At 42.6% G+C, this 24,670-nt stretch overlaps 1 protein-coding gene across 1 annotated transcript; it reads left to right on the top strand.

Annotated features, from left to right (window-relative positions):
* The first annotated feature begins 1,814 nt into the window (after positions 1 to 1,814).
* BRMS1L (BRMS1 like transcriptional repressor) lies at positions 1,815 to 24,359 on the top strand. Its single transcript, XM_056851786.1, has 10 exons — positions 1,815 to 1,983; positions 9,457 to 9,547; positions 11,484 to 11,611; positions 15,808 to 15,887; positions 16,877 to 16,973; positions 17,786 to 17,869; positions 19,577 to 19,641; positions 21,259 to 21,298; positions 22,124 to 22,250; positions 23,991 to 24,359. The coding sequence occupies exons 1-10, from the start codon at positions 1,848 to 1,850 to the stop codon at positions 24,112 to 24,114; spliced, it is 972 nt and encodes a 323-aa protein (XP_056707764.1). The 5' UTR covers positions 1,815 to 1,847; the 3' UTR covers positions 24,115 to 24,359.
* The last annotated feature ends 311 nt before the right edge of the window (positions 24,360 to 24,670 follow it).

Raw genomic sequence — 24,670 nt, 5'->3', positions numbered from 1 at the left:
GCCCCCCCTCCAGAAGAAGAAGAGTTGGTTTTATATGCCGACTTTCTCTACCCCTTAAGGGAGACTCAAACCGGCTTACAATCACCTTCCCTTCCCCTCAATAGACACCCTGTGAGGTAGGTGGGGCTGAGAGAGCTCTAACAGAGCTGTAACTTGCCCAGCTGGCTTCATGTGTAGGAGAGGGGAAACAAATCCAGTTTCACCAGATTAGCCTCCACCACTCATGTGGAGGAGTGGGGAATCAAACCCGATTCTCCAGATGAGACTCCACTGCTCCAAACCACCGCTCTTAACCACTATACCACACTGGTTCCCACACATACACTGATGGAAACTAAAGTGATGGGGATTAACTAGAAAAAAGGTCATGATGAACAGGTTAATGAAAATGTTGATTCAATATGCAGCAGCAACAAAAAAAGGCAAATTCTGTGTCTGGGAATATTAGGGCTAAGAACAAAACTGACAGCATTGTAGAGCTTTTATTTGTGCAAGGCTGCATTTGGTACACTGTGCACAGTTCTAGCTGTCTTACCAGAAAAATGATATTGCAAAATGGCAAGTGCTGAAAAGGGCAGACACAATGATCAAAGGGTTGGAGCACCTTCCCTATGAAGAAAGGCTAAAGCCCTTGGGGATTTATAATTTAGAAATAAGATGATTAAGGGGGTATTCCTTTGTTTGATAAGGACCTACTAGAACCTTTTTCTCCCAAGTTTGTAATGTTGGTGGGGAGTGGTGGTGACCCAATTAAACTGGCAGTAGAATCAGGAAAAGCAAAAGGAAAGTACTTAACACAAAACATAATTTTCACATGGGATTTGTTGCCATAAGATGTGCTAATGGCCCGTGGCTTAGAAGGCTTTAAAGGAGGATTTAACAGAGTCATTAAGGTTATCAGTGGCTATCAACCATGATAGCTTAATGGAATCTCCTATGTTCACAGGCAGTATTGTGCTGAATACTAATTGCTGGGGGTGGGATGATGGCAAGCATAGAGGAAATACTGTTGCCGCCGTCCCTGCCTATTGAAGCATCTGGCTTGCAGCAGTTGAAAACAGTCTAAATGGACCCTTGGTCTTTTCTTAAAATCATTTCAATGGTTACCATTAGAAGCCAGCCTTAGAATGTGAGGAGATTGTACTCAAGATTTTATTGTAAGTCCAATTTTGGGGGGAATGGGAGGCGTGGAGAATTTACTGTGAAGATTATTTCTTAATGGGATCGTTTAAGGGATATTCTTTGATTTAATCTCTATTATAGATTTGGTAGAGTGATTGCTTAAAGTTTTAAAAGCATTATTCATAGTTAAGATAAGATAATCATATCAATTATATTAATTATAATACTTTAGGGATTAAAATGTGTAATCAAAAGTATATACAATTAATTATTGGATGGAAGAGACGTAGGGGGAAGTCGTAATATTTTTCAATTATATCTTTTTTCCCTTTTTTGTATTAAATGAACAAAAAATTTATTAAAAAAAGATTTTATTATAAGTCTTGGTAAGGAGAGGTTCCCGCCATTCGATAAGAGTCAATAGCTTCTTCTTTCCGGTCCCCTCCCAGTTTCCCTTCGCCCACTTCATGCCGCCCTCGTCCTAAAAAACTACATGTCCCGAGACGCTTCGCGCGGCAGAGAGTCCCGCCGCGCAGAGCCCCGGCTGGTGAGCCCACCCAGTCGGCGTGGCCTCCACCAATGAGCGGCCAAGAGGGGGGGGGGTTAGGTTGTGCGGGGTTCGGGAGGATGGCGGGGTTCCGTTGAGGCGGAGCCTTGGGCGTGTTGGCTCGCGTCGGTGGCCGTCCTGGTCCCCAGCGGCTGTGGCCGGCGTCCGCGAGGGAGCCATGCCGGTCCATTCCCGGGAGAAGAAAGAGAACCACCACGATGAGATGGAGGTGGACTACGGGGAGAACGAGGGCAGCAGCTCCGAGGAAGAGGAGTCCGAGAGCTCGTCCGTGTCCGAGGAGGGGGACAGCTCAGGTGCTGCTCGGGCGGGGCAGAGGCGGGCGAAGCGGGGTCCGGGGTGGGTCGCGTGGGGAGAAAGGCGCACGCGGACCAGCCCTGCCCTGCTCCTTCCTGCCAGCCCTGCTCGTCCCTTTCTGCTTCCCCCCCCCCTTTCAGCATTTACTCCCACCTTGGGGGTGAGTGACCATGACAAGAAAAGGGGGGGGGAGAGAGAAGCACGAGAGCGCCTTTCCAAACCCATCCTAAAATATGGTCACAGGGGCTGCTGAGGAAGCTCCTCCTGCCCGCACAGCTTCCCCGCCCTCTTCTCGCCGCCGAGGTCCCCGCCCCCTTGCTTGCATGCTTACCAGGAAAGTAGGGCGCAGAAGCTTTTCTTCCTCTGTCCAGCCTGGAATAGAGTCACTTCTGGGCCAAGGAGGCAGAATGTGCAATCCTTCACAGAGTTGTCCTAGGGTCCTCAACCCTTTGCTGAGTTAAGTCAGTCATTTCAACGGGTTTAGACTGGAGTGACTGCATAGGATTGCACTGAGAATATCATGGGTAGAGGGGAAGGCAGATCAGCTCCCCTCCTCTGGGACTTGCTCTGTTATCTCCAGGTAGCTACCTGAGGTTACTTAATAAAAAATTGTTGCCTTAAGAACTCTTATCTTGTCAGTATGGGACCCCCCCCCCTTTTCATTGCCCATGAAGTAGATTTCGGTGGCTTGTTGCCCTCTAGTTCTATGGAGCGTAGGGATGTGATCCTGGTTTTAATGACCATTGCCACTCATGCTTGGAATGGGCTCCCTGAGGGGGCTGCTATCCTTAGATGCTTTTAGGAGGCACTGCAGGGCTACTTTGCCAGAGCTTTTAATGGAGTGCAGGCATAATAACTTCTCTCCCCATACGTTTGTCCTCAATAGGGTGGGATTATGAGGGACTATATACTTGGTCAACTGTGGTAAATATTGCCTGCAGGCGGAGAATCTTGTAAGTGCAAGAAAGTTGGGCTGCCAGTGTGTTGGTGCATGTAATCCCTTCCTCTTGTAGATTAGTAGACAGTACCATGGTTTTCTCCCATAACTGTGCAAGGTTTGCCTTGTATTTTCTTCCGTATCTACTTGGCACAGTTTGTTTTACTTTTTCTTCTTCCAGCCCCAGATATAGGGAGTGTTCTACATTTGCTCTTCTTCCATGTATCTGTCTGTCATGTTCCTACCCTCTGCCCTCCCTGACAAATTGCTGACATGTCCCATTCCTTATATAAAAAATTAGTCAATTGCAGTAGAAATGGCAGTCTTGCAGTTGGAGTAGCTGTCCAGAGTAATAGCTTAAAACTTTCATTTGCCTTACTATGCAAATTGCAAAGAAGATAAGCCGGTGTATATCTCGAGCAATGACTTTAACCTATGGTTTGTGTGGATTGCCCTGTTAGCAAACATGCAACATAGTATTGTATCAGATTATCTCTTGCCGGTATCATAGGTGAAGTGAGCGAGGACATAAAGAGTTGACAAGTTGGATCAGATTAATGATCCATCTACCCCAGTGCTCTTTCTCTAGTTGTGGCTGATCAGATGCCTCTGGGAAACACAAAAGCAGAGCATGATGGCCATCTGCTGTTGGTTCCTCTCATCATCCAATAACTGGTATACTGCATTTGAACACAGAGGTTCCATTTTTTAACTATCTTGGTTAATATAGGCAAAAATCATAGAAGCAAGTCTAATGCTTTTTAAGAGCCATCTAAATTAGTGGGCTGGAAAAGACAGTCATGCTAGGAAAAGTTGAGGGCAGCAGGAAAAGAGGAAGACCCAACAAGAGATGGATTGACTCAATAAAGGAAGCCACAGCCTTCAATTTGCAAGATCTGAGCAAGGCTGTCAAAGATAGGACATTTTGGAGGATTTTCATTCATAGGGTCGCCATGAGTCGGAAGCAACTTGACGGCACTTAACACACACAAATTAGTGGGCATTACCCCATTTTGTGACAATGAATTCTATAGGATATTTACATTTGTATGAACATTGCTTTTCGCTAGGAGTCTTGTGGCGCCTTAAGGATTTACCAGATTTCCATTGTAAAGTTCCATGGATGAGAGCAGTGGTTCTCAGCTTCTAGTATCGTATGTCCCATGAATAACTCTGTCCAAGAACCAGAGTCACACCATGATAGAAACAAAAAGCCCGCTTTTTCCAAGAAGGACATTGATATGTTAAATAGGCATTCTGACATTGTATTTATCATTGCGGGTAGATGTGGGGATTGAGAGCTAGTGAGTTCTTAATTGTTATAAAAACCCTGTCTTCCATTGGTGGTATGAGTCCCACTGGTTGAGAACCACTAGAGTCCACTTCTTCAGATGCAATGAATGGATCCTCACTAGGTAGTACCTGGTAACGTCAAATATATCCTCTTGCTCATTCTGCAATGTGATATATGCCATTGTGGGTGAGCAGCACCCTTCTCTCTTCACAGGACAAACTGCTCGGTCTCTATGCAAAAGAATAAATGGACAGAAATCTGACAAAATTGGCAATATTCATAAACCAGTGGGAAAACATTTCAGCCTTCCTGGACATTTTTTATTGCTGATCTAAAAAGTTACAGTTTTCCTGCAAAGGAACTTCAGAGGATGACTCCAGTGTGAAACGTCTGAGCTGGAATTTATTAAGAAGTTGCACACTATCTTCCAGTGTCCCAAGTTCCACAGGGACTTGGGGTTTATGTCTCCCTCCAGGTATACCGCTGTCACCAGATACTTTACGGGATGGTCTCAGTATTTTTCTTGATTAGATTTGAATTTTAGATAGTTACATTTTATTCTGTGCTTCCTGCGTTTTGTGACCTCTTGACCCTATTATTTGCTTCTTCCATATCAGTCCATAAAAAGATCTGCCTGGTGAGGATCTTATTATTGCATCTGAAGAAGTGGGCTCCAGTTCATGAAAGGTTGTGCTGAAATAACATTTATTAGTCTTCAAAGTGCCACAAGTCTCCCTGTTTTTGCTGCAACAGGCTAACATAGTCGCCCTTTTAGAATTCCTTTTTTGGGGGGGATATCCTGGACCTGCTTTTGGTCCTAAGGGAATGCAGTTTACCCTTTCCATTCAAAGTTCATAGAAACCTCCCCCCACGTGTATTCCCTACTGGATTTTACTAATTATGATATTCCACTGCTGTGAACAGCTGCATTTCTGTCTGCCATATCTTACTCAGCTAATCTAGTGCTGATGTTCAGCTAAAGTCTAAAAGTTGTCTTGTTCTACATTGAACTCTCCAGCTTTCTCATTTTGTTCAATGTACTGCGCTAATACTGTGCATTGCTGAATTGTCTCTTAACTATTCATCTTTAATGTCTTATGATAGAACTTCTCTAGCTGAAAAAAGTAACTTTGGAGGGTGTACCATTCTTCAGTTATGAAGCAATGAATAATAATGGTCTTGTCTGAAATGGCTTTAGTGTTTGATAGACGAGTGAGTGAAGCACCTCTTTCTGATAATGTCTGGTTCTTCTACCCAACTGAATTTAAGTTTAAAGAAGGTAGGAAGCACAGAATAAAATAAAATATTTTTGAGAGCCATGTGACCAGCTCTGAATTGGTCAGTAAACTCCGAAGCAGAATATTTGCGCTTCTGCATCCACTTAGACACTTTCCCCGATGGAGTAGAATTTGTATCCTCTGCCATAAGTGCCGTTTTACCTCCTATGATGTGGAGTATTTGTCTGTGTCTCGTCCCTCTCTTCCCTGACTGTTACAAAAGCAATAAAGAGAGTTTCTTTCCCTTTTATCCAAGGAGTGAATTCTTGAGAAGAACACTTGCCATTTGTTAAAAGTGCTAAATGATGAACACTGTCCTAGTGCTAGGGCAAACATACAGCTCTGAAGTCTGCTTTGCAGTTTTGATTTTTTGGCCTGGTGCTTTCTTTGGAGAATCACTCATTAACTAAGCACTGGCTCTTATTAGCTGTGCTCTTGGCTGATGAAATTTGAAGATCAAGCTAGAGCCTGGCAGAAATATGAAGGAGGCAGTGTTTGCCTATGCAGAATGAAATGCTATTTCTGAATTAGAAGAACTTTGGGTCAGGGTTGTGTTTTTTGGGGACAGGGAGGAATATGTTCTTCCCTACTTTTCAAAATGATTCTTCCTTATCTGAATGTCTAAGGATAATAATATATGTACTGGAATCTAGTGGCACCTTAAAGATTGTGTGTTAAGTCAAGTCGCTTCCTACTTATGGTGACTGACGCTCTCTTCTGTTTTCTTTTCATCAGATTCAGGTGAGGTGATAGAAGTTCTGAGCTATTATTTGCAGCTGTCAGTAGACTGAATATGGGGCAAACCCCCCCCCCGAAGTTTAGTCTGGGATAAGATGGAGATGCTGTTGGTCAGTAATAAAGCTAATTGGGAACTGGGGAGTCAGTTTATTCTGGATGGTTTTGAATGCCCTCTAAAAGTGAAGCTTCACACTTTGGGGTTGCAATTAAACCTGAAGCTGCATATCTGATTAAATGAAGCTGCATATCTAGGTTAAATTACTGAAATGCACTTTACTTGGGGCTGACTCTGAAAACTGCTGAGAAACCTCAGCTGGTCCAGAACATGCTAATGGTATTGCCAGTTGGTGTTTGCTGCACAGAGCATATTTCTGTGGTGTAAAAAGCACTGACTGCCAATTTATACTGTTCCCATTTCTGAACTCTTTTCCACTTCAAAAAACCAAAACAGAATTTCTAGGGAAGAACTTAGATATGCACACTACTTACTTTATCAAACCTAAACTTACGTTATAGTCTTAACAACATAAAATTCATTGTTTTATAACTTAGTGGTTAGAGTGTTGGACTAGGGTCATGGAGACCTAAGTTTCAAGCCCTACTCTTCTATAAAAGCTTAGAGGTGACGTGGGGCCAGTCACTCTTTCAGCCTAACCTATATCACAGGGTGGTTATTGTGAGAATAAAATGGAGAAGGGGGGGGGTTCTTTTCCGTGCTCCTCAAATTTCTAGTTTTCCAATTAGAATAAAAAATAAATTGGCATATTTTTAAAAAATCCTCAGGCAGGCAGGGGGACGGTTCTCCCCCCATAATTTTCTGGTTGCTTTCAGTGCCTTCACATTTCTAAACTTGGGCCCAATTCAAAGTGCTGGTTATTACCTTTTAAGCTTTAGACATCTTGTAACCAGATTACTTTAAGAAATGTCTGCTGTTATATTTTCTTACCATCCAACAGACCCATGTTGTATGCCCCTCAGCTTCCTGATGTGCTGCTGTTCTGGCATGCAGTATAGAAGACTCCGGGAGAGGTCAGAATGCCACTTCTCAGCTGAAATTTATCCCAGAGCAGCCCAAAGAACAGCTGAAAGGCAGCATTCTGACCTTGCCTCAACAGTTATGTGAGCTTTAATGAAGCTGGGAGATACAACAGGGCACCCCACTTAGCTCCAGTCAGGATCCATTATGGCTCCTGTAATTAATTGAGTTGTAACACCCCTGCTATAAGTGCTTCTTTCAGCTGACCCTGCACATATTTTAACCTATGCTGCTTTTATAGTTTGTTTGGCTTGTTGATTTTTTTGATAGCCTTTTTGATATGGATTTAAATGTAAGCTGCCCCAAGAACTTTTTGGTTGAAGGATGGGGGCATGATTACTTTAAATAACTCAAGGCAACAGCGCAGCGAGGGCATCACTGGCAGTCTTGATTAAGGTGTAGCCAAGCCAGAAGCCTCTAATACCAGAAGCCTGTCTGACTTGTGGCACAGTTCTGACCTGGTTTTTTTAAATCCAAACTTGGTCTGTTGTTGCCTTTGGGCCGGGTAATGGTGCTACTATCTCTGTGAGTTGAAAGCTGAGGAATGGCTTCTTCAGTTACCTTGTTCAAAGCTATTCTTTTTTAGGCCTATTCAGTACTTAAAGAGGGTACTTTTATTACACACTCATACCTGTGTTCTTTCATTACTATGACAAGCAAGAGTGCAAAACGAGTGTATGTGGAGATGTTTTTTCTGTCTAGTTCATATGGGATTTTAAAGAAGCATAGAACTGGTCGAGTTTTCAAATAACAAGGTAAACGGTACTTGTGGGGAGAAGCTTTCATTTCAGAGTTCTAGAGTACTTTCCTGGCACTGTTCAAATTCTCTTCTTTTCCCACTAAATGGCTTTTTTTTGTTTCTGAACTAAGTAAACAGTTAAGCTTTTGTTCATCCCTAATATGTGTTAACGGATAAGTTTTGACAGCAGTTCATTGACTCCTGGGAATGCGTTCTTGCAAGTCAGTGCTCAATTGCTAGTTCCCAAACACGAAAGACGTTGCTAACTTTCAAAGTAGATTCTGGAGGGTTTTCTGGAATGTGCTTCATGGTGGGGTGGGTATTTCACAAGTGCGAGCATAGTTGAGTGGCTAAGAGTGTGAGTCGTGAGACAGAAAGTCTTAAACTGACATGAGGTTTGTACCAGTCAGTAAGTGCACTGAAAATGTTGCCCAAGGCTACCATCTGTCATTCTCAGGCCCGCATGCCCCATGGGGGGAATAATAGAAATGTATATTTGAATGTTGCGAAGATTACAGAGATGCTATGAGTTAACTGCCAAAACAGTACTATATAAATGAGTTGCCTTATGTGGAGTGAATTAGATCATTGGTCCATCAAGGTCAGCATTGTCTACTCAGAAGAGCAGTGGCTCTCCAGGGTTTTAGAGACTTTTCATATGGCCGACTAGTTGATCATTTTAACTTGAGATGCTGGGACTTCTGCATACAAAGCTGATGGACTGAGTAATAGCTTGTCTCCAAATGATTTAAGTATCAGGCCCCTTTTAAAACTGAATATTCCATGTGTGGATGTACTGTGCACCAAAGTAGAGAAAGGGACAGAATACGGTGCATAGGGGTTACAGACCTCTAGCATGCTAACTAAGCTGTTTGCCAAGTTTCAAGAAGAGGCTATTCTAGTAAATGAAAGTTGTGTTGTGTTTTCAGCTTTATGTTTATTGTTTCAGATCTTGTATCAAGCTCATTTTTTTTATCCCACTTTTCCTTTAGTGAGTTCAGAATAGCATACACAATTCTCGTCCTCACAGCAAATCTATGAGGCAGGTTTTAGGCTGAGAAAAAATGACTAGCCCAAGGCTACCCCATGAACTTCAGGGCTGAGTGGAGACTTGAATCTGTGCTCCCAGGTCTTTGGCCCAACACTTTAACCCCTATACCACACTTGTAATCCTTGTTGGACAATACCTTAAAATATTAACACAATTGTCTGATGCAGAATAAATTTGAGCAATCTCATAATGGATCCAAGCCAAAGGTGGAATAAAAAGAAAGCTTTCATTTTGGTTGTGTATGGTTTCCAGCAGCTTAAAAATAGTGATTAAACTTCTGCATTCAGAGCACTAACATGGCTTCATTTTGATGAACAATTTCCTTCTCTTGATGCTAAGTTCTGTGAAACAGACTGGATGAGAAGAACCAGTTCTGATACATTCTTAATTCTCTTATCAGAAATGGATGATGAAGACTGCGAAAGGAGAAGAATGGAGTGTTTAGATGAGATGTCCAATCTTGAAAAACAGTTTACAGACCTCAGAGATCAGTAAGTATTTATTTAGGCCTCTTTTATCACATCTTTCCACTGAAATAGCTCTCAAGGCAACTTATAAAAGTGTGTAAAATAGTAAAAAAATCCAGTGGTAGTAGAAAGTGCCATCAAATTGCAGCTGATTTATGGCAACCTTGTAGGGTTTTCAAGGCAAGAAACATTCACAGGTGGTTTGCTGTTGCTTGCCTCTGCGTCATGACCCTGGACTTCCTTGGTAGCCAGGGCTGACCCTGCTCAGCTTCTGAGGTCTGATGAAATTGGGCTAGCCTGAGCATTCCAGGTCAAGGCAAAAATACCAACAACAACCAAGTAAGAAACTATAAATATGCCCAACAGTAAAAGCACAATAAATAATTATAAGAAGCAGATTATATCAAGAATTTGATATTATTAAAAGCACAGGCTTACGTGATGAACTTTGCCTGGCACCTGAAAGGTGGTGAAGATGGCACCAGTCACATTTAACTGTGGAGGGAGTTCTATAATTGGAATGCCATCACAGAAAAGTCCCTTTGTTTCTGGTAGTTACATTGTAGAGGCGCCATGTGAAGCCTCTGAATGAAATTCATATGTAAATTTACCTACAGAATTACATTTGAGGTCCAGTTTTAGGTAATTCTAGGCATTTGCACCATCTAAAGAACTCTGAAAACAATGCTTATTTAGTTATGCCCCACTTTTCTCCCTGATCAGGACCCAAAGCATTCTCTCTGTTCATTCCTCCTCAAACTTAATCTTCACAACCACAACCTTGTGAGGGTGGGATAGGCTGAGAGACTGTGACAGGCCCAAGGTCACCTGATGGGCTTCCATATTACAGCAGGGATTTGTACCCTGTTCTCCCAGGAGCTAGTCTGATACTAACCACGATGCCATTCCAGTCCTCAGTGTTTTAATTGTCTTGAGACAAATGGGTATATAGTAAAGCTCATACAAAGCTCAGTTATGGAAGCATCTTTAGGTATTTCTTAACTTCTCCAAGATTGTAGGTATAAAATTCCATGGAAACAGATATGAAACTTATTAATTCCTTGCTGTCTTTTAAAACTGTACAGAAAAAGCAGGCCTTTCCTTGACAGTGTGGTTACTTGGGCCTAGGGTGGACATATGAAACTTCCATATACTACATCCACTTCAGTGTTGGTTGCTGTGACAAGCTGTGGCTCTCCAGGTTCTTGGGCAAAGAATGATCTTTCCTATCACCAGCTATTTCAGATCCTTTAGTGGGAGATGCTGGAGATTGAAACTAGAACCCATATTCATGCAAAGCATGTACTCTGTCACTAAGCTAAGGGCTGGAGGTTGAGGAGAACACCAGTTTGACATTTGGGTATGGTAGAGGCAGGAATGGTGGAGACAAGAACTTCAACTATACATGGCACAACATACATTCCAGTGCAAAGTCTGAAGTGCTTAGTTTTGCTGACAGAGAAATATTTAAAGGATCAATTGGATAAGTTTAAGGTCAGAAGACCGGACTCTTGCGTTTCTCTGCTGCTCCTTTGCTGTCCATCTGAGTCTTACACATCCCCTGATAGAGTTACTGTTGCCCCTGTTCTGTTCCAAATTGCCAATTCTACAACTACCATGCCTGTAATAAATCATGTAAATGAATTGTTATTAAGTAGATTTGTGTCACACAACACTTTTGGCTATTAGAGGAAACTCCTAGATGAATCCTGCGTCGTCAGCTGTAAAAGCTAAAATTGGGAAGCATGCAGAGAAGACAAATAACATTTAAATGACAAATTGGCCATAATTTGGTATACAGGTTAATATGTTTTAAGTCTTGTTTCATTGGAGTTGACAGGCTTAATGGTTTGTTGGGTTGTGACCACTGATGACTGGGTGAAAGGATTCTTAGAAATGTTAATATACAATGTTCTCTGCATGTTTTTAATATAATGCACTCCGTCTTCATTATGTTAAGGCTTTACAAAGAGAGATTAAGCCAAGTGGATGCAAAACTGCAGGAGGTCATAGCAGGAAAGGCACCGGAGTACTTAGAACCGCTGGCAGCTCTGCAAGAAAACATGCAAATCCGAACAAAAGTGGCAGGTAAGAGCATGAAGTGGTTGCTGTTGACTCATTTAGATATATCCTGCAGGGTCTGGGTAAAAGTAAAATGTTAAGGAAAATACTGAAATATGCTTGTCTTTAACTCTTGAATGTTTAACTCCCAATAAGGAGTTCTCAGCCCTATAGCTGGATGGCAGTAATGTTTGGAGCCCTGCAATGGGGCCCCGGAGCCTTGTTATTTGCCTAATATAGTGTGAATCTTTCCTGTTCCCCATAAAGCCACTACACCACCCCTCTTAGTCTTGCAGCAGCCTCAGTCCTGATGCAATAAGCAATTTTGTTACTAAAGTTGGGAGGAGTTTTATAGAATATGCCTGTATCCAGTATTACTAGAAAATAACTTGTGATCGTCTGTGGACAACTGAAATCGACTTTGTCTTCAGTCTTGACTGAGATTAGCTTTTTAAATAAAAACATTTATTTATTTAGGCATTTCTACCCATTTTTCTCCCCTCCTCCATTTTATCCTTAGAACAATAACAATGTGAGGCATGACTGAGCTGAAAGTGAGTAACTGGTCCAAGGTCACCTGGTGAGCTTCCATAACAGAGTAGGGATTCAAACTTGGGTCTCCAACCCACTATTCTAACCACTGCTCCATAACTGTCGCAGTCAATCTACCTAGTAAGATAACTTGTGTACTGTTCCATGTAGGTTCGTTTCCATCAATATTCATCAATATTTTCCCAACCCCTTTAAAAAAAACATACAAGTTCCAGAGGCCAGGGGGAGGAGGAACCTTTGAAGGGGAAATGGACTGTAAATGCCAGTACTGGACTGTGCCCAGGGTGTGGGACTGCAGCTCATAGTTTCTCTCAAGGCAGATGTCTTGCTTAGAACATAAGAAAATCCATGCTGGATCAGACCAAGTCCCATTAGGTCCAGCAGTCTGTTCACATAGTGGCCAACCCTCTACGAAGCCAACAAGCATGACAACTGCAGCAACTTGTGTATGTTCACCCCTCCCCCCACCCCCGGTAGTTCTTTCTTTCTTGGCTTTATGATTTACTGTGACAAGCCTTTTTTCCCTACTGAGGGGATGCACACAGCCTCCTAAGATTTTTGGGATCTAGGTTAGTTTTGAACTATAAACCTTCCCCTCAGTTAGCAGGTGTTCTAAAGGTAGCAAGTGTGTAGGCTTTGGGTTTGTTGCCGTGAGGTAAGATTTGTGGTGCACAAGGAGATCACTGAGGCAGGATTTGAATATGTAAATAACTAAGAAGATATATTTATTTACAGGTTAAAGGAACAAACCAGCAGCACAGGTCTCCAGGTAGACAATGAGAAACCTGGCTGAGGCACATAAATTTAAACTGGTTATGATTTCAGAGAGTAGTTAGACTTTTCTGTAATGCTTTCAGACACAAACAGACTTTTACTGACTAGCCACCAGGTTGGATCCTCTCACATAGGATTCCACTCACACCAGCCTGCCCTTTCCCAAGAATCAGACTAAATGGTACAAGGTCTTCTCATCCCCAGAGACAAGCCTGGCAACTGAGTATTCTCTCCCAGAGATAGAGCTAAACCACTCTGCCACGCTACCGGGCAGAGCTACCCTTCACTCTGTCTGCTCTCTGTCTGCAATGCAAGCAGACCTGAGCTGTTCCTGCTTTCTCCCTGAGGCAGATCTCAACTCCCCCTTCTCCTGTGTTCCCTCCATCATTCCATCCCTCTTCCCAAAGGTGATTTGATGCTGGAGCGGCCCTCCTATGGGCTCACCTTAGTGGCATTTCTTCCCCTCAGAGGCACTGCAGCCTCCCGTTCGTCACAGGAAAGCTGGACGTTTACAACTTTGGGTACAGACAAGGCAAGGGGCTGCTTTTGAGAGGGGATTTGAAGATAAGTAGCAAACTGTGTGATCCCGTGTCTCATATCCATGTGGACTATGGCTATAAAGCAGTAATCCTTAAAATAATCTTAATGAATGCAGCTCTTTGGTGGACCAAGTCTTATATTCCTTTAGCCTACTGCATGTTGGCATGTGGCATTATTGGAAATTACATTGTTTTGAATGTTTCCAGTTCTGGGGTTGTATAAGAATTTGACTTTGCCAAATTTGTAAAGATAGCAAGCACTTTTCATACATTTTATTGGTAGCATCTATAGCAATGTACCGTATATCCCCATGTATAAGCCGACCCGCGTATAAGCCGAGGTGCCTAATTTCTCCCCCAAAATGGGGAAAAATTAGGCACCCGCGTATAAGCCGAGGGTCGGCTTATAACCCCTCCCCCCCCCCCGCAGGCTTACCTGACAGGGCTCTCCAGCGGCGAGGGTCCGGCGGCGGCGCGGCCCGGGGGGGCCTGGGCAGCCTTCCTGCGGCTGCAGGAGTCTGGCCAGGCCGCTCCCGGCGGGAGGAAGCGGCGGCGAGGCCCAGGGGGACCCGGAGCAGCCTTCCTGCGGCTGCAGGAGGCTGCCCAAGGCCCCTCCCGCCCGGGAAAAATGGCGGCGGGGGGGCGGGAAGGGCCGGGGCAGCCTTCCTGCAGCCGCAGGATGGCTGCCCAAGGCCCCTCCTGCCCGAAAAAAATGGCGGGGGGGGGCGGGAAGGGCCGGGGCAGCCTTCCTGCAGCCACAGGATGGCTGCCCAAGGCCCCTCCCGCCCGAAAAAAATGGCGGGGGGGGGGCGGGAAGGGCCGGGGCAGCCTTCCTGCAGCCACAGGATGGCTGCCCAAGGCCCCTCCCGCCCGAAAAAAATGGCGGGGGGGGGGGCGGGAAGGGCCGGGGCAGCCTTCCTGCGGCTGCAGGAGTCTGCCCAGGCCGCTCCCGGCGGGAGGAAGCGGCGGCGAGGCCCAGGGGAACCCGGAGCAGCCTTCCTGCGGCTGCAGGAGGCTGCCCAAGGCCCCTCCCGCCCGGGAAAAATGGCGGCGGGGGGGGCGGGAAGGGCCGGGGCAGCCTTCCTGCAGCCGCAGGATGGCTGCCCATGGCCCCTCCCGCCCGGGAAAAATGGCGGCGGGGGCCGGGGGGGCCGGGGCAGCCATCCTGCAGCTGCAGGAAGGCTGCCCCAGGCCGCACCCGGCGGCAGAAAGCGGCACGGGCCCGGCGGCGGCGGTAAGTTTCCCCCCTCCTTCCTCCCTCCTCCCTCCCTCCCCCGTATTGACTCGCGTATAAGCCGAGGCCGGCTTTTTCAGCCCATTTTTGGGGCTGAAAAACTCGGCTTATACGCGAGTATATACGGTAAGCAGTTCTCAAACAAGGTACAGTGCCTGTTAAAACTAGTGGAGCCCTTTCATTGAGTTTGGATGAAAACTTGTTAAGGCATTGCACAAAGGAAAATGGGAGGCAAATTTTATTATAATTTTTTTAAAACCAGTTTTTGGTGACTTTTCAGAATCATTATTCTTTTCCGTTTTTAGTAAGTTGTGGATGATCAGATGCTAGTGCTGGGCCAAATTCCTTCTATGCCTCAAGCAAAAAATCACACTTTCTAAGCCTTTTGCTGACTTAACTCATTTTGGGCTATATGCTATGCAATGCAAGCAGCAGAAGGATGCTCTTTCCCGCCTCCTGCTTTCCTCAGCAGCCCTCTGGGAGGTCTGAAAAACTGTTGCTGAGACTTGCAAGAGCTTTGTTGGCAGAACAGCATGAAGCATTGGTGGGGGTGGGGGTGGGGAGTGTAGTGACCAGAGTGATTTGAGTGATATCACCCTCACTTCCCCCCTCTGGGCCAGTAGAAATTTCACTGGTGGATGAGTGAGGAGGGGCTGTGTTGCCCACTTGCGCTTCCTCACTGCATCCGCCCCTGCCCCATGTCATTTTGTCTATGAGGCTTTTGTGGGTCCCACAACCAGTTTTTGAAAGCTCTCAGGGCACTGCTGGGTCAGGGGGGAGGCAGGAAAAAGAACCATGAGTGCCACTATGCTTGTAGTTGATCGGATACAAATCTCTGCCCAGTTTTATTCTTGCTGGTTCATTTGTTATTGTTACTGTTGGCTTTAGTTTAGATTATCTCACTGCTGTTAGTTTATTTTTAGCTTCCTTGTTTTATTTAATGGATGGCATAAACTGCCTCAGAATTTTTTTTTTTTCCGTTTCAGAATTGCTTTTTTAAAAATTGTGGGATATTAAGATTTTAAATAAAAATAAATGGGGAATGCTGTGGTGTGTTGACATGTGGTTGGTATGCCATATGGTACCTATCCTTTAAAAAGTTACACAAAACTGTTTGTTTGTAGGTATCTACAGAGAGCTCTGTTTAGAGTCTGTGAAAAACAAATATGAATGTGAAATTCAAGCTTCCCGTCAACATTGTGAGGTACTGTTTTAGTTTCGGAGAGTTTTCATCTACCTGTAACCAATGGGATTTACTGTTGGGAAGCATGCATAGTTCTGACGAGTATTTGTGGACACAGAATACCCACAAAAATAACACAGCAATTGTTTATTTTTTAAAATGTAGACATGCTTTACAGCCTTGTAAAGTTTTTAAGATGAAGCCTTGTAAAGATTTTAAGATGAAGAAAAATTTGGCACCTTTTTTTGCCTAGAGTGGAAACACATAATGAGCTGAATAACTCGCAGCTGGATAACTGCTAAGTTAACTAGAGCTAGCACCATCTGCATGAAGCTTATACAAGTTGTGGTAGGTTAGGTCACTTCTATGTGATGTGATTCACTGTTATGATGCCACCCTTTAGACACATTTCTAATGGCAGAGCATGTAGCAGGTCAGTGATCTGAAGAATGTAGCAAAGTAGATGTGCAATCATCTTTAATACAATTACTCAGGATGCATACAAAATACCAGAGTTATTTTAGGCATGCTGCAAGATTGTAGGATTAAGAAGTGTGTGGCAATGACATATGCAGTGTTGCTTCTTGTACTGTATACCTTTCCAGTCTTCCGAAATTGTTGGGATTGGCCAAATCTTATTAATCAGGCTGGTTGATGCAGATTGAAAAATCTTCTTGGAAGGGGGAATAAAGCCACTTTTGATCCAGCTCTCTTGTAAACCATACACCTACTTGAAAGACATAAACCTTACAAAGAAACAAACCCTTTATTTGCACATGTTGTATCATCTTCAAGTATCTGAAAGCATGACCGTTTTCTTTTTCCAGCTTGCCTCTTCTACTTTGAACCCAGTGAAGGAATGTAGCTTATAAGTCAAGTCTCCATGTAGAAAGCTATTGTTGCCTTACATTGATCTTGAGTGTCTGATTCAGTAGGAGATGTATTGTGTGCTTTTAGTGGCTAATGTTTGACTACATTATTAACTTATCTCTAGCAGCTTTTCCTTTCAGAGTGAAAAGCTCTTGCTGTATGACACAGTTCAAAGTGAACTGGAAGAAAAAATCAGACGACTTGAAGAAGACAGGCATAGCATTGACATTACCTCAGGTAACTTAAAGCTGAAGAGCCAGTCAGCTGTCTGGTGAATAAATTACCTGTAGGTGGGGTGTTTGTAAAATGTTTTAATGAACAGCAGCATGCTGTTGATCTTATTTGAGATCCTTCTTTTCAACACAAGATGATCAAACCAAAAAATAATGTGATTGTGGCCAATATTTGACAATATTGTGTTTGCTGGACAATTAGTGACAAGGTGAATATTTTATAGATCAACAATTTCCAAGTTAAATTCCTTAGGAATCCTTGGCTGTGTGTACCCAAACCCAGCAACTTGTTTTGTTTATAATTTGTCAATTAGCCTTAGAACATCTCTCATAAATTCTGTTTGACCCAGTTCTTCAGCCACCCTTTCTGAAGATAGCATGGTCAACTATCCAGCATGGTCAACTATCCAGCATTTTCCACAATGGAAACTCACAAAGAATTAATTCTGTTTCTGTGCAATCTCCCTTTCTTTCTTTAGTAATCCTTTCACCTCTTTGTTGTCAAAGTCCCCCACCTGTCTCTCCAGTTGGTTTCCTGCTTCTAACATATTCAAAGGAATTCTCATTATTTTATTAATATCAGAAGCATAATTTATAGCCATCAAATTCAGGAAGTCAGTAGACTGCTGGCAAAATCACATAACATCTCTAAAAATTAATAACACCTGCCAACAGCCATTACTGTTCCTAAATGAGCATATGGCATAAATAGTTTGCATAAAATGTACAGCTTGTTTCTCCCGACAGGGCAGAACTTACTTATTTGGATTTTGTACAGGAAAATAGTTTAACTGCAGCATTCTTATGTTTTCACAGAGTTATGGAATGATGAACTTCAGTCTAGGAAGAAAAGGAAGGATCCATTTAGTCCAGACAAGAAAAAACCTGTTGTTGTATCAGATATCCTTTTCTTTTTGTCTGTTGCTAACTGGTTGTGATAGTCATTGAATTAAACAATGTAGCTGCTCAATGGCTCTCCATAAAAACATGAATTAAGTAACTAAAGGGGTGGTTTGAAACAGAATGAATCTGAAGACAATGTCTGAGAATCGTTAGCAGCCTTTTTACTGGGACCTTAGAGGTAGTTTACTTGCTGTGATTATCTGGTGAAGATTTTTAACTGATGTCTGGTGTGTAGCGTTGCCAGCCTCCAGGTGGTGGCTGGAGATCTCCCGCTACAACTGATCTCCAGGTGATAGAGATCAGTTCTGGAGAAAATGGCTGCTTGGAAGGTGGACTCTATGGCATTATACCCCATTGAAGTCTCTCCCCTTCTCAAACCCTGCCTTCCCCAGGCTGCACCCCCAAAATCTCCAGGTACTTCCCAACCCAGAGCTTGCAACCCAACTAGTGTGCTTAACTGCTGGGATGACTGTCATTATAATCTTGCAGGATTGTCATGTGGGATAGTACTGCAAGGAAGAGAACTTGGACCTGGTGTTCTGTCTTCTTGATCAGTGGTCTTCCTTCCTTCCTTCCTTCCTTCCTTCCTTCCTTCCTTCCTTCCTTCCTTCCTTCCTTCCTTCCTTCCTTCCTTCCTTCCTTCCTTCCTTCCTTCCTTCCTTCCTTCCTTCCTTCCTTCCTTCCTTCCTTCCTTCCTTCCTAAGATATACCTGTTTCTGTCTCTGTTGGCTGTAGTTGTAACTGCATGCCGATTTGGTTTTGGAAGAAAACTCCAGTTTGTTTTATGTGTAGAATTATGCTTTCCCTTCCCTGTATTTAGCTTCTTTAAAAAAATTGAGGGGAAAATATTTTTATTTCTATTTTAATTCAGCCTTTTCTTTTTCAGCCCCATCTATATTAACTCATTGATAAAAAATACTGAAACTCAGAAAAAAATTGGCTCCTGTGGTTGAGCTTGAGTTTGAACAGCACCTCGGGTGAATTAATGACTGACTGAAGTGATAATTTATGCTCTTGTCCTGTAATGTTGCTCTTATAATGCAATCCTAAGCAGAGTGACACCCTTCTAAGACCCAGTGGCACAACTCTTCTTGGAACTTCAATGTTAATTTTGCAGGGCTCAATGAAATGTGAAAACAGACTTTCCTGTCCTCTGGAAGGGTGTTTGCAGCCTGAGAATTCACCATCTTCAATGCTAATCTCACTATTCTGTTTTATTTTTGTTCTGGAGTCACCAATTTGTTTGTTTTTTACCATGTGTGAACGAATGCTTTTTTAATGTTTCATGGCTCAAACCTGCTTTAATGGCTCTTATGTCAAAAGTGGGATAACATATATTAAACATACAAAATCCATGCTTATGACCCTTATCCACGCCTATGGCACGCTGATTCAGAAGGTACCCTTTCCCCATAATGTTTGTCCTCCTAGTAATTTAATTTGGATGGGGTTATTAAATAATTACAGGATTCATTAAGCAGCTTTGGGTAACTTTCTCTAAAAAGGTGGCTTAGACATTACTTCAATAAATAAACATATGCATCAGTGCTTCAAAGGAATCCCTTACATTTGCAAATGTATTTGGGAACTGACTTAGCATAACTTTAGACTTGGTTGTTTTATACCAAGCATGCATCACCGTGGTCTGCTAGAAATATGCAAGTTCTACATCTGGTCAGAATACAAGTTCTTTAACATATGAACGACCCTATATAGTGTATATGCTACAAGATCTTGACATACTTGAAGACTGGACAACAATAAGAAAGGTATGATTGAATGTCCTTATCTCTGATGTGCATGTGGGTGATTTAGGGTTTAAGCTGTTTGTTGTTAGGGAGAAGACTAGTCTGGGTGTGGCAGTATGCATTGAACAGGGATGGTAGCCAGGTGGCTTTATTGGATGATGGGAGGGTGTGAGCTAGAATATACCATTGATGCTGGGGGCTAGCTGGATGGAGCAACTGATGCCATAGTTGTATACAGCACATAAGAATACAGATTAAATTGTTTGCAATGTGATTCATAGCTTAATTTTTAACGAGCCTGTTCAACATACTTAGTTGCATGGAAAAAGCAGCAATTTGTAACAATGCACGGCATCAAAGTGGTGTAAAATACAGTGAGAATGGACAGTTCTGGTGGTTCAGTTGTTTCCTTACCTTCTTACTCTGGCTAGGTCTAAACTGTTTCCCACATTCTCAGTGAATATATCCTTGGCTGATAGGAAAACTTTACCTGGAGTAGTAGAGACAATCAGGTACATGCAGGCATAAACTCAACAAAGGATTATGAATAAGAGACAGCTTAATATAGAATGTTGTCTCAAAGCATATATCTGAAGACTATTTAAAATCTTCTGGGTGCTGGTATTGGGCTTAATTAGAACTCCGTAGTTAATTTTTGGTTTGCTCAGAACTCTGCAGAGACAAAACCTGATTCAAAATTCTCTGGGCAACATTTTTCCGGTTTTCAAACTCAAAGTTTGAAGTGGGCAATGTCTATTTGTTGAGCTACTTGCCAATACCTTGGAGAAAATGAAACAGAAGTCCTGTGGCACCTGAGAGACTAACAAAGTTTATTCCAAAAGCTTTCCGGAGTCAGAGCTCACTTTGTCGCATGATCTTTGAGTCTTGACCCATGAAAGCTTATGCTGGAATAATCTTTGCCAATCATCTTTAAGGTGCCAGTGGACTTCCATTTCGTTTTTCAGCAGTGGATTAACACGTCAGTGTGTTAGCCTTACCTATATTACAAAGTCCTAGGAAAAACATAAGGACTTTGCATCAGAAGTGCGTTGGGAGTTTTATGCCTTCCCCTCTCCCACACCCCAACTCTTTTCTGCTTGTGTTGGAAACAGGCGAGAATAAAGCTGCTGCAGACATCCCCTCCTGTGGTTTTCATATTTATTTTTATTTTATTTACAGAATTTATACCCTGCCTTTCTACCCTCATCAAGGCCCCCAAGGCGGCTTACAAACCACCTGGTGGAACTGTTGTTGGCTCCACTGTTAAAATCATGTTACCTACGTGGCTATGCATACGTTTCACAGTTGATCCAGTAGCAGCTCCATTGGATGGTTTGCAAATGCAAAAATGGTAAGGGAAGTGGGGAGGTGACAGCTGCTTTCCACCTGCCTGTTTCGGTCGCAAGTAGAAAAGAGCCGGCGTGTATGTGGGAGACAAAAAATTCCCAATGCATGTCTGATGCAAAGTCATCATGTTCTTCCCCAATGAACATGAGGACTTCACAATGTGTCGATAAGACCTTATCTATACACATGTGAACTTCCATTTGTGCTGGAACAGGAGTTATCATGAAGCTGTTCTTTTGAACAAAGCTAGTTGATTTGCTCGAAGGATAACTTTTCTTCTTTGCCTTTCAGGCAATGGCTACCTTGGGACCACACAGAGTGAAAACAGAACGTAAGGGCAACTTTCTGAACACTTGATTTACTCATGTGCTGCATATGACAGCCCTGGGAAGTTCTTAACTATGCACATTCCAGTGGGTGATGAGGCACTATTTTTTGCCCTCTGTAGTTTAGAAATAATTTTTCCCACTTTGGAGAGCCTCACAGGAGATCTTATAGAAATGGAGGGATACTTAACAAGCAAGCTTTAAATTAACTATAACAAATTCAATAAAATCTCAGAATATGTGCTATTTAGATCACGAACTGGCACTTACAAGGTAGAAACTTTAGTGTTCTACCTGGCCTTAACAGCTACTGTTTTACCTGTGTTGCTTCTGTTGGAATATTCTTCCTAGAGAGAAGCCTTTACCACTGAGCAAGGGCACAATAGGTTCCAGCTTTGAGCCACAGCATCTAGAAGCTGAAGGTGGAAGTCTAACATCTGGGATGCTCCCACCACTATTATCTCTACTAACTAATAGTCGGAGTATTCTGCCAGGTCCCTACAGATGCTGCACTATTTCATGAAGCTGTGTTTAGTGTTTAGGGAGAAATCCTAGTGGAACTGGGCTTTTTCGCAACATTGAATTTTGAAAAGTGATAGACTTTAATTTGAAGTCATTTTGGGAGTCAGTCTGGCTGAAAAGTGTGATAAATACGTTAAAGAAATTATAGAAGCATCATTGCCAATAGTTCTCAGGCCAGAACTAAGGTCAGTTCCGTATTGATAAATATGAATATCTTGAAAAAGATGAACTCTTTGCTACTTGAGGGAGGCCAGTATTGAAATCTTAAATTATTTTCTTCTTTGTCGGCATTATTTATACTAATTCAGCTCCTGTCAAGCTGGAAAAACACCTCTACAGTGCAAGATCTGAAGAAGGAAGACTCTATTATAATGGGGAGTGGTATGGGCGTGGACAAACTATATGTATTGATAGGAAAGATGAATGCCCTACAAGGTAAAGGTTAGCATGTATGGGTTTCTTGACTAGTAGGATATAATTTAAACTAGATTCTGACTCTTATATGTGTAGGTAATGATTGTACCAGACTTGTGCATGAGGACTGTTGGTGAGAAAAGGGTTGAGAAGCCACAGGGGTTGTGTCCGATGTTCTCACTGTTCCCTCTAGTTGTTGGTGGTACATCACTGTATCTCAAGCTTCTTGAACTGGGGGAAGAAGGGCTCCTTCTTATGCACACCCAGCATCACCGCCTGTTTTGAGCACTGAGTGATAACCTCATGTATAGCTGCATGTAAGTCAGGGCTACGGCATGGCCACTTGCTGTTCATTGAAGAATCTATGCAATGCTGGCATTCGAAGATCTCTCTGACCCCTTTCTAAAAACATCTTTAAACAGCAGTCCTCATTTTTATGTCTAGGCTGGTGTAGGATCATGGGATGCCTACACAGACACACATTTCTCAAGTAGTCATTCTTCATGTTTCAATCTTTTTCGTGCAGACTCCATGTCTCTTCCTCCAGGAATTATTTTCACTTAACATCCTAAGCGAAGTTACACCCTCCTAAGGTCCATGGACTTAGAAGGGTTAAACTCTCTTAGGATTACCCTGAAAGTGCTTAAACTGTTATAGATACAATTTGGATGTGTACTGTTGACAAGGTGCATAGGAAGGTTATAGAAAGGTGTTGCTTCAGTGCAGCAGTGTGGGCTGATGTTGCAGCTCCTGCAGTTGCTGCCCTCCCCTAAGCTGTATAGCAGGCCTGCGCTCAGCCATTTCATAGCTGAAAATTGATTGTGTTCCATTAATTTGTCAGTTGATGAGGTAAGGGAATGTATGTCAGCAATAAGATGCTGACAGTGTTGAATTTTTTAGTAATGACAAGGATTGTATATGCAAGATGCTGGAAGCCAAGGACTCTTCCCAGTAAGCACGAGTGCTTCAGCAAGGTATGAGGGAGATCCTTAAAGTGCCAAAACTAACGGCATAGAAATACTCTGATCTAGAAAAAAGGACGGACAGCTTCCCTGAAACTCCAGTTGACAATTATAAGAGCATAATGGACTTGGGTCAAGATGACAAGAGCATGTATTTGCATTTAATTTAAGCCGATGAAATGATACAATGATTCAGTAGAGTCTGGGTATTAATACGATGAGAACTATTCAGTTGCAAGTGAAGTAGAAAAGCACGTAATACATATTTTTATGAAATCTTTGAATATAAATGACTTAAAAAGAACACTGAAGAGATTGGAAAGTCCAAACAAGGTTGGGGGAGCTTCCCCGAGTGTCGTGTGGACAGTTTCAGTTAACATGGAGTTAATTGCGATGTGTGTAAAACCCCATGAGATTGAAATAGTTAGTAATTTAGTTTTTATTAGAGGCTAAACTTTCCTCTAAGAATACTGCTGTGGTTACCTCGTTGCCAGCCACTCGCTCTGTTGCTGAACCAGTGCAAATACAAGTCTTTTTTTATTTCCTTAACAAAAAGGGAGCTGTTAAGAGATGTGAATGCTTTGTAAACAACTGCAGTAATGTTTAGGACATTTCCCAGTATCAGTGTTCCAGTATTCTATTAACTATCCTTAATTTAATGAGGTACTTGTTATAATGTTAGTGTGTTCTATTACCAATAATTACTGTACTGTTTAGAAATGGCAATGCGGTTTAGGGTGATCCTTTAGTTTCATATGGACACTAATGTGCTCCTGATTTTTATCCCTACTCTTTTCAGTGCCATAATTACAACAATTAACCATGATGAAGTGTGGTTTAAGAGGCCTGATGGAAGCAAATCCAAACTGTATATTTCTCAGCTACAGAAAGGAAAATATTCAATCAAACATAATCACAACTGACCATTAAACAAACCAGACAGTGTTATCCTGCTTGATGTGCCATGAGATGACAGATGTATTTACTGTATGTTCTCATCTATTTTTTGTGGCAGTATCTGTGTATTTGTAGTAGTGTAAGTAATCTTCATACAGATGTCTTGAAATAAGTGACATATAATCATGTTGATCTGTCATTTGGGTCCAGTGCCTGAGATAGGAAACGTTAACCTTGGGAAAGTCTGAGAATATCGGTGGCTGCAGTCCTTACAAGTTATGCTGCACATGTGGGATTGGGGTGGGGGATATGCACAGCTGTGGGTGTCTTTGACACTTCTCCTGTAGCTGTTCACACAGTTGAATGGGAGAGCTAATTTTAAACTTTCTTGTTGGGCTGAATGGAAAGCTTCAGTAGAAAGTCTTCTCCCAGATGTGTGTTGTAGTTCTTCATTGCATATACACACTGGTTTCTAGGACTGCTGGCTATAAGTATTTGTATACCATGAAAAAAGTGATGTTATATCATTTTTTAAAATGATGTAGTGAATATGAGGTTTATCACTACATGTTAAAAACTCAT

The sequence above is a fragment of the Euleptes europaea genome, chromosome 6 (genome assembly GCF_029931775.1).
Source record: "Euleptes europaea isolate rEulEur1 chromosome 6, rEulEur1.hap1, whole genome shotgun sequence".
In the NCBI taxonomy this organism is placed as follows: Eukaryota; Metazoa; Chordata; class Lepidosauria; order Squamata; family Sphaerodactylidae; genus Euleptes; species Euleptes europaea.
The sequence above is the reverse complement of the archived record's forward strand: the minus strand, read 5'-3'. Positions and strand labels throughout refer to the sequence as shown.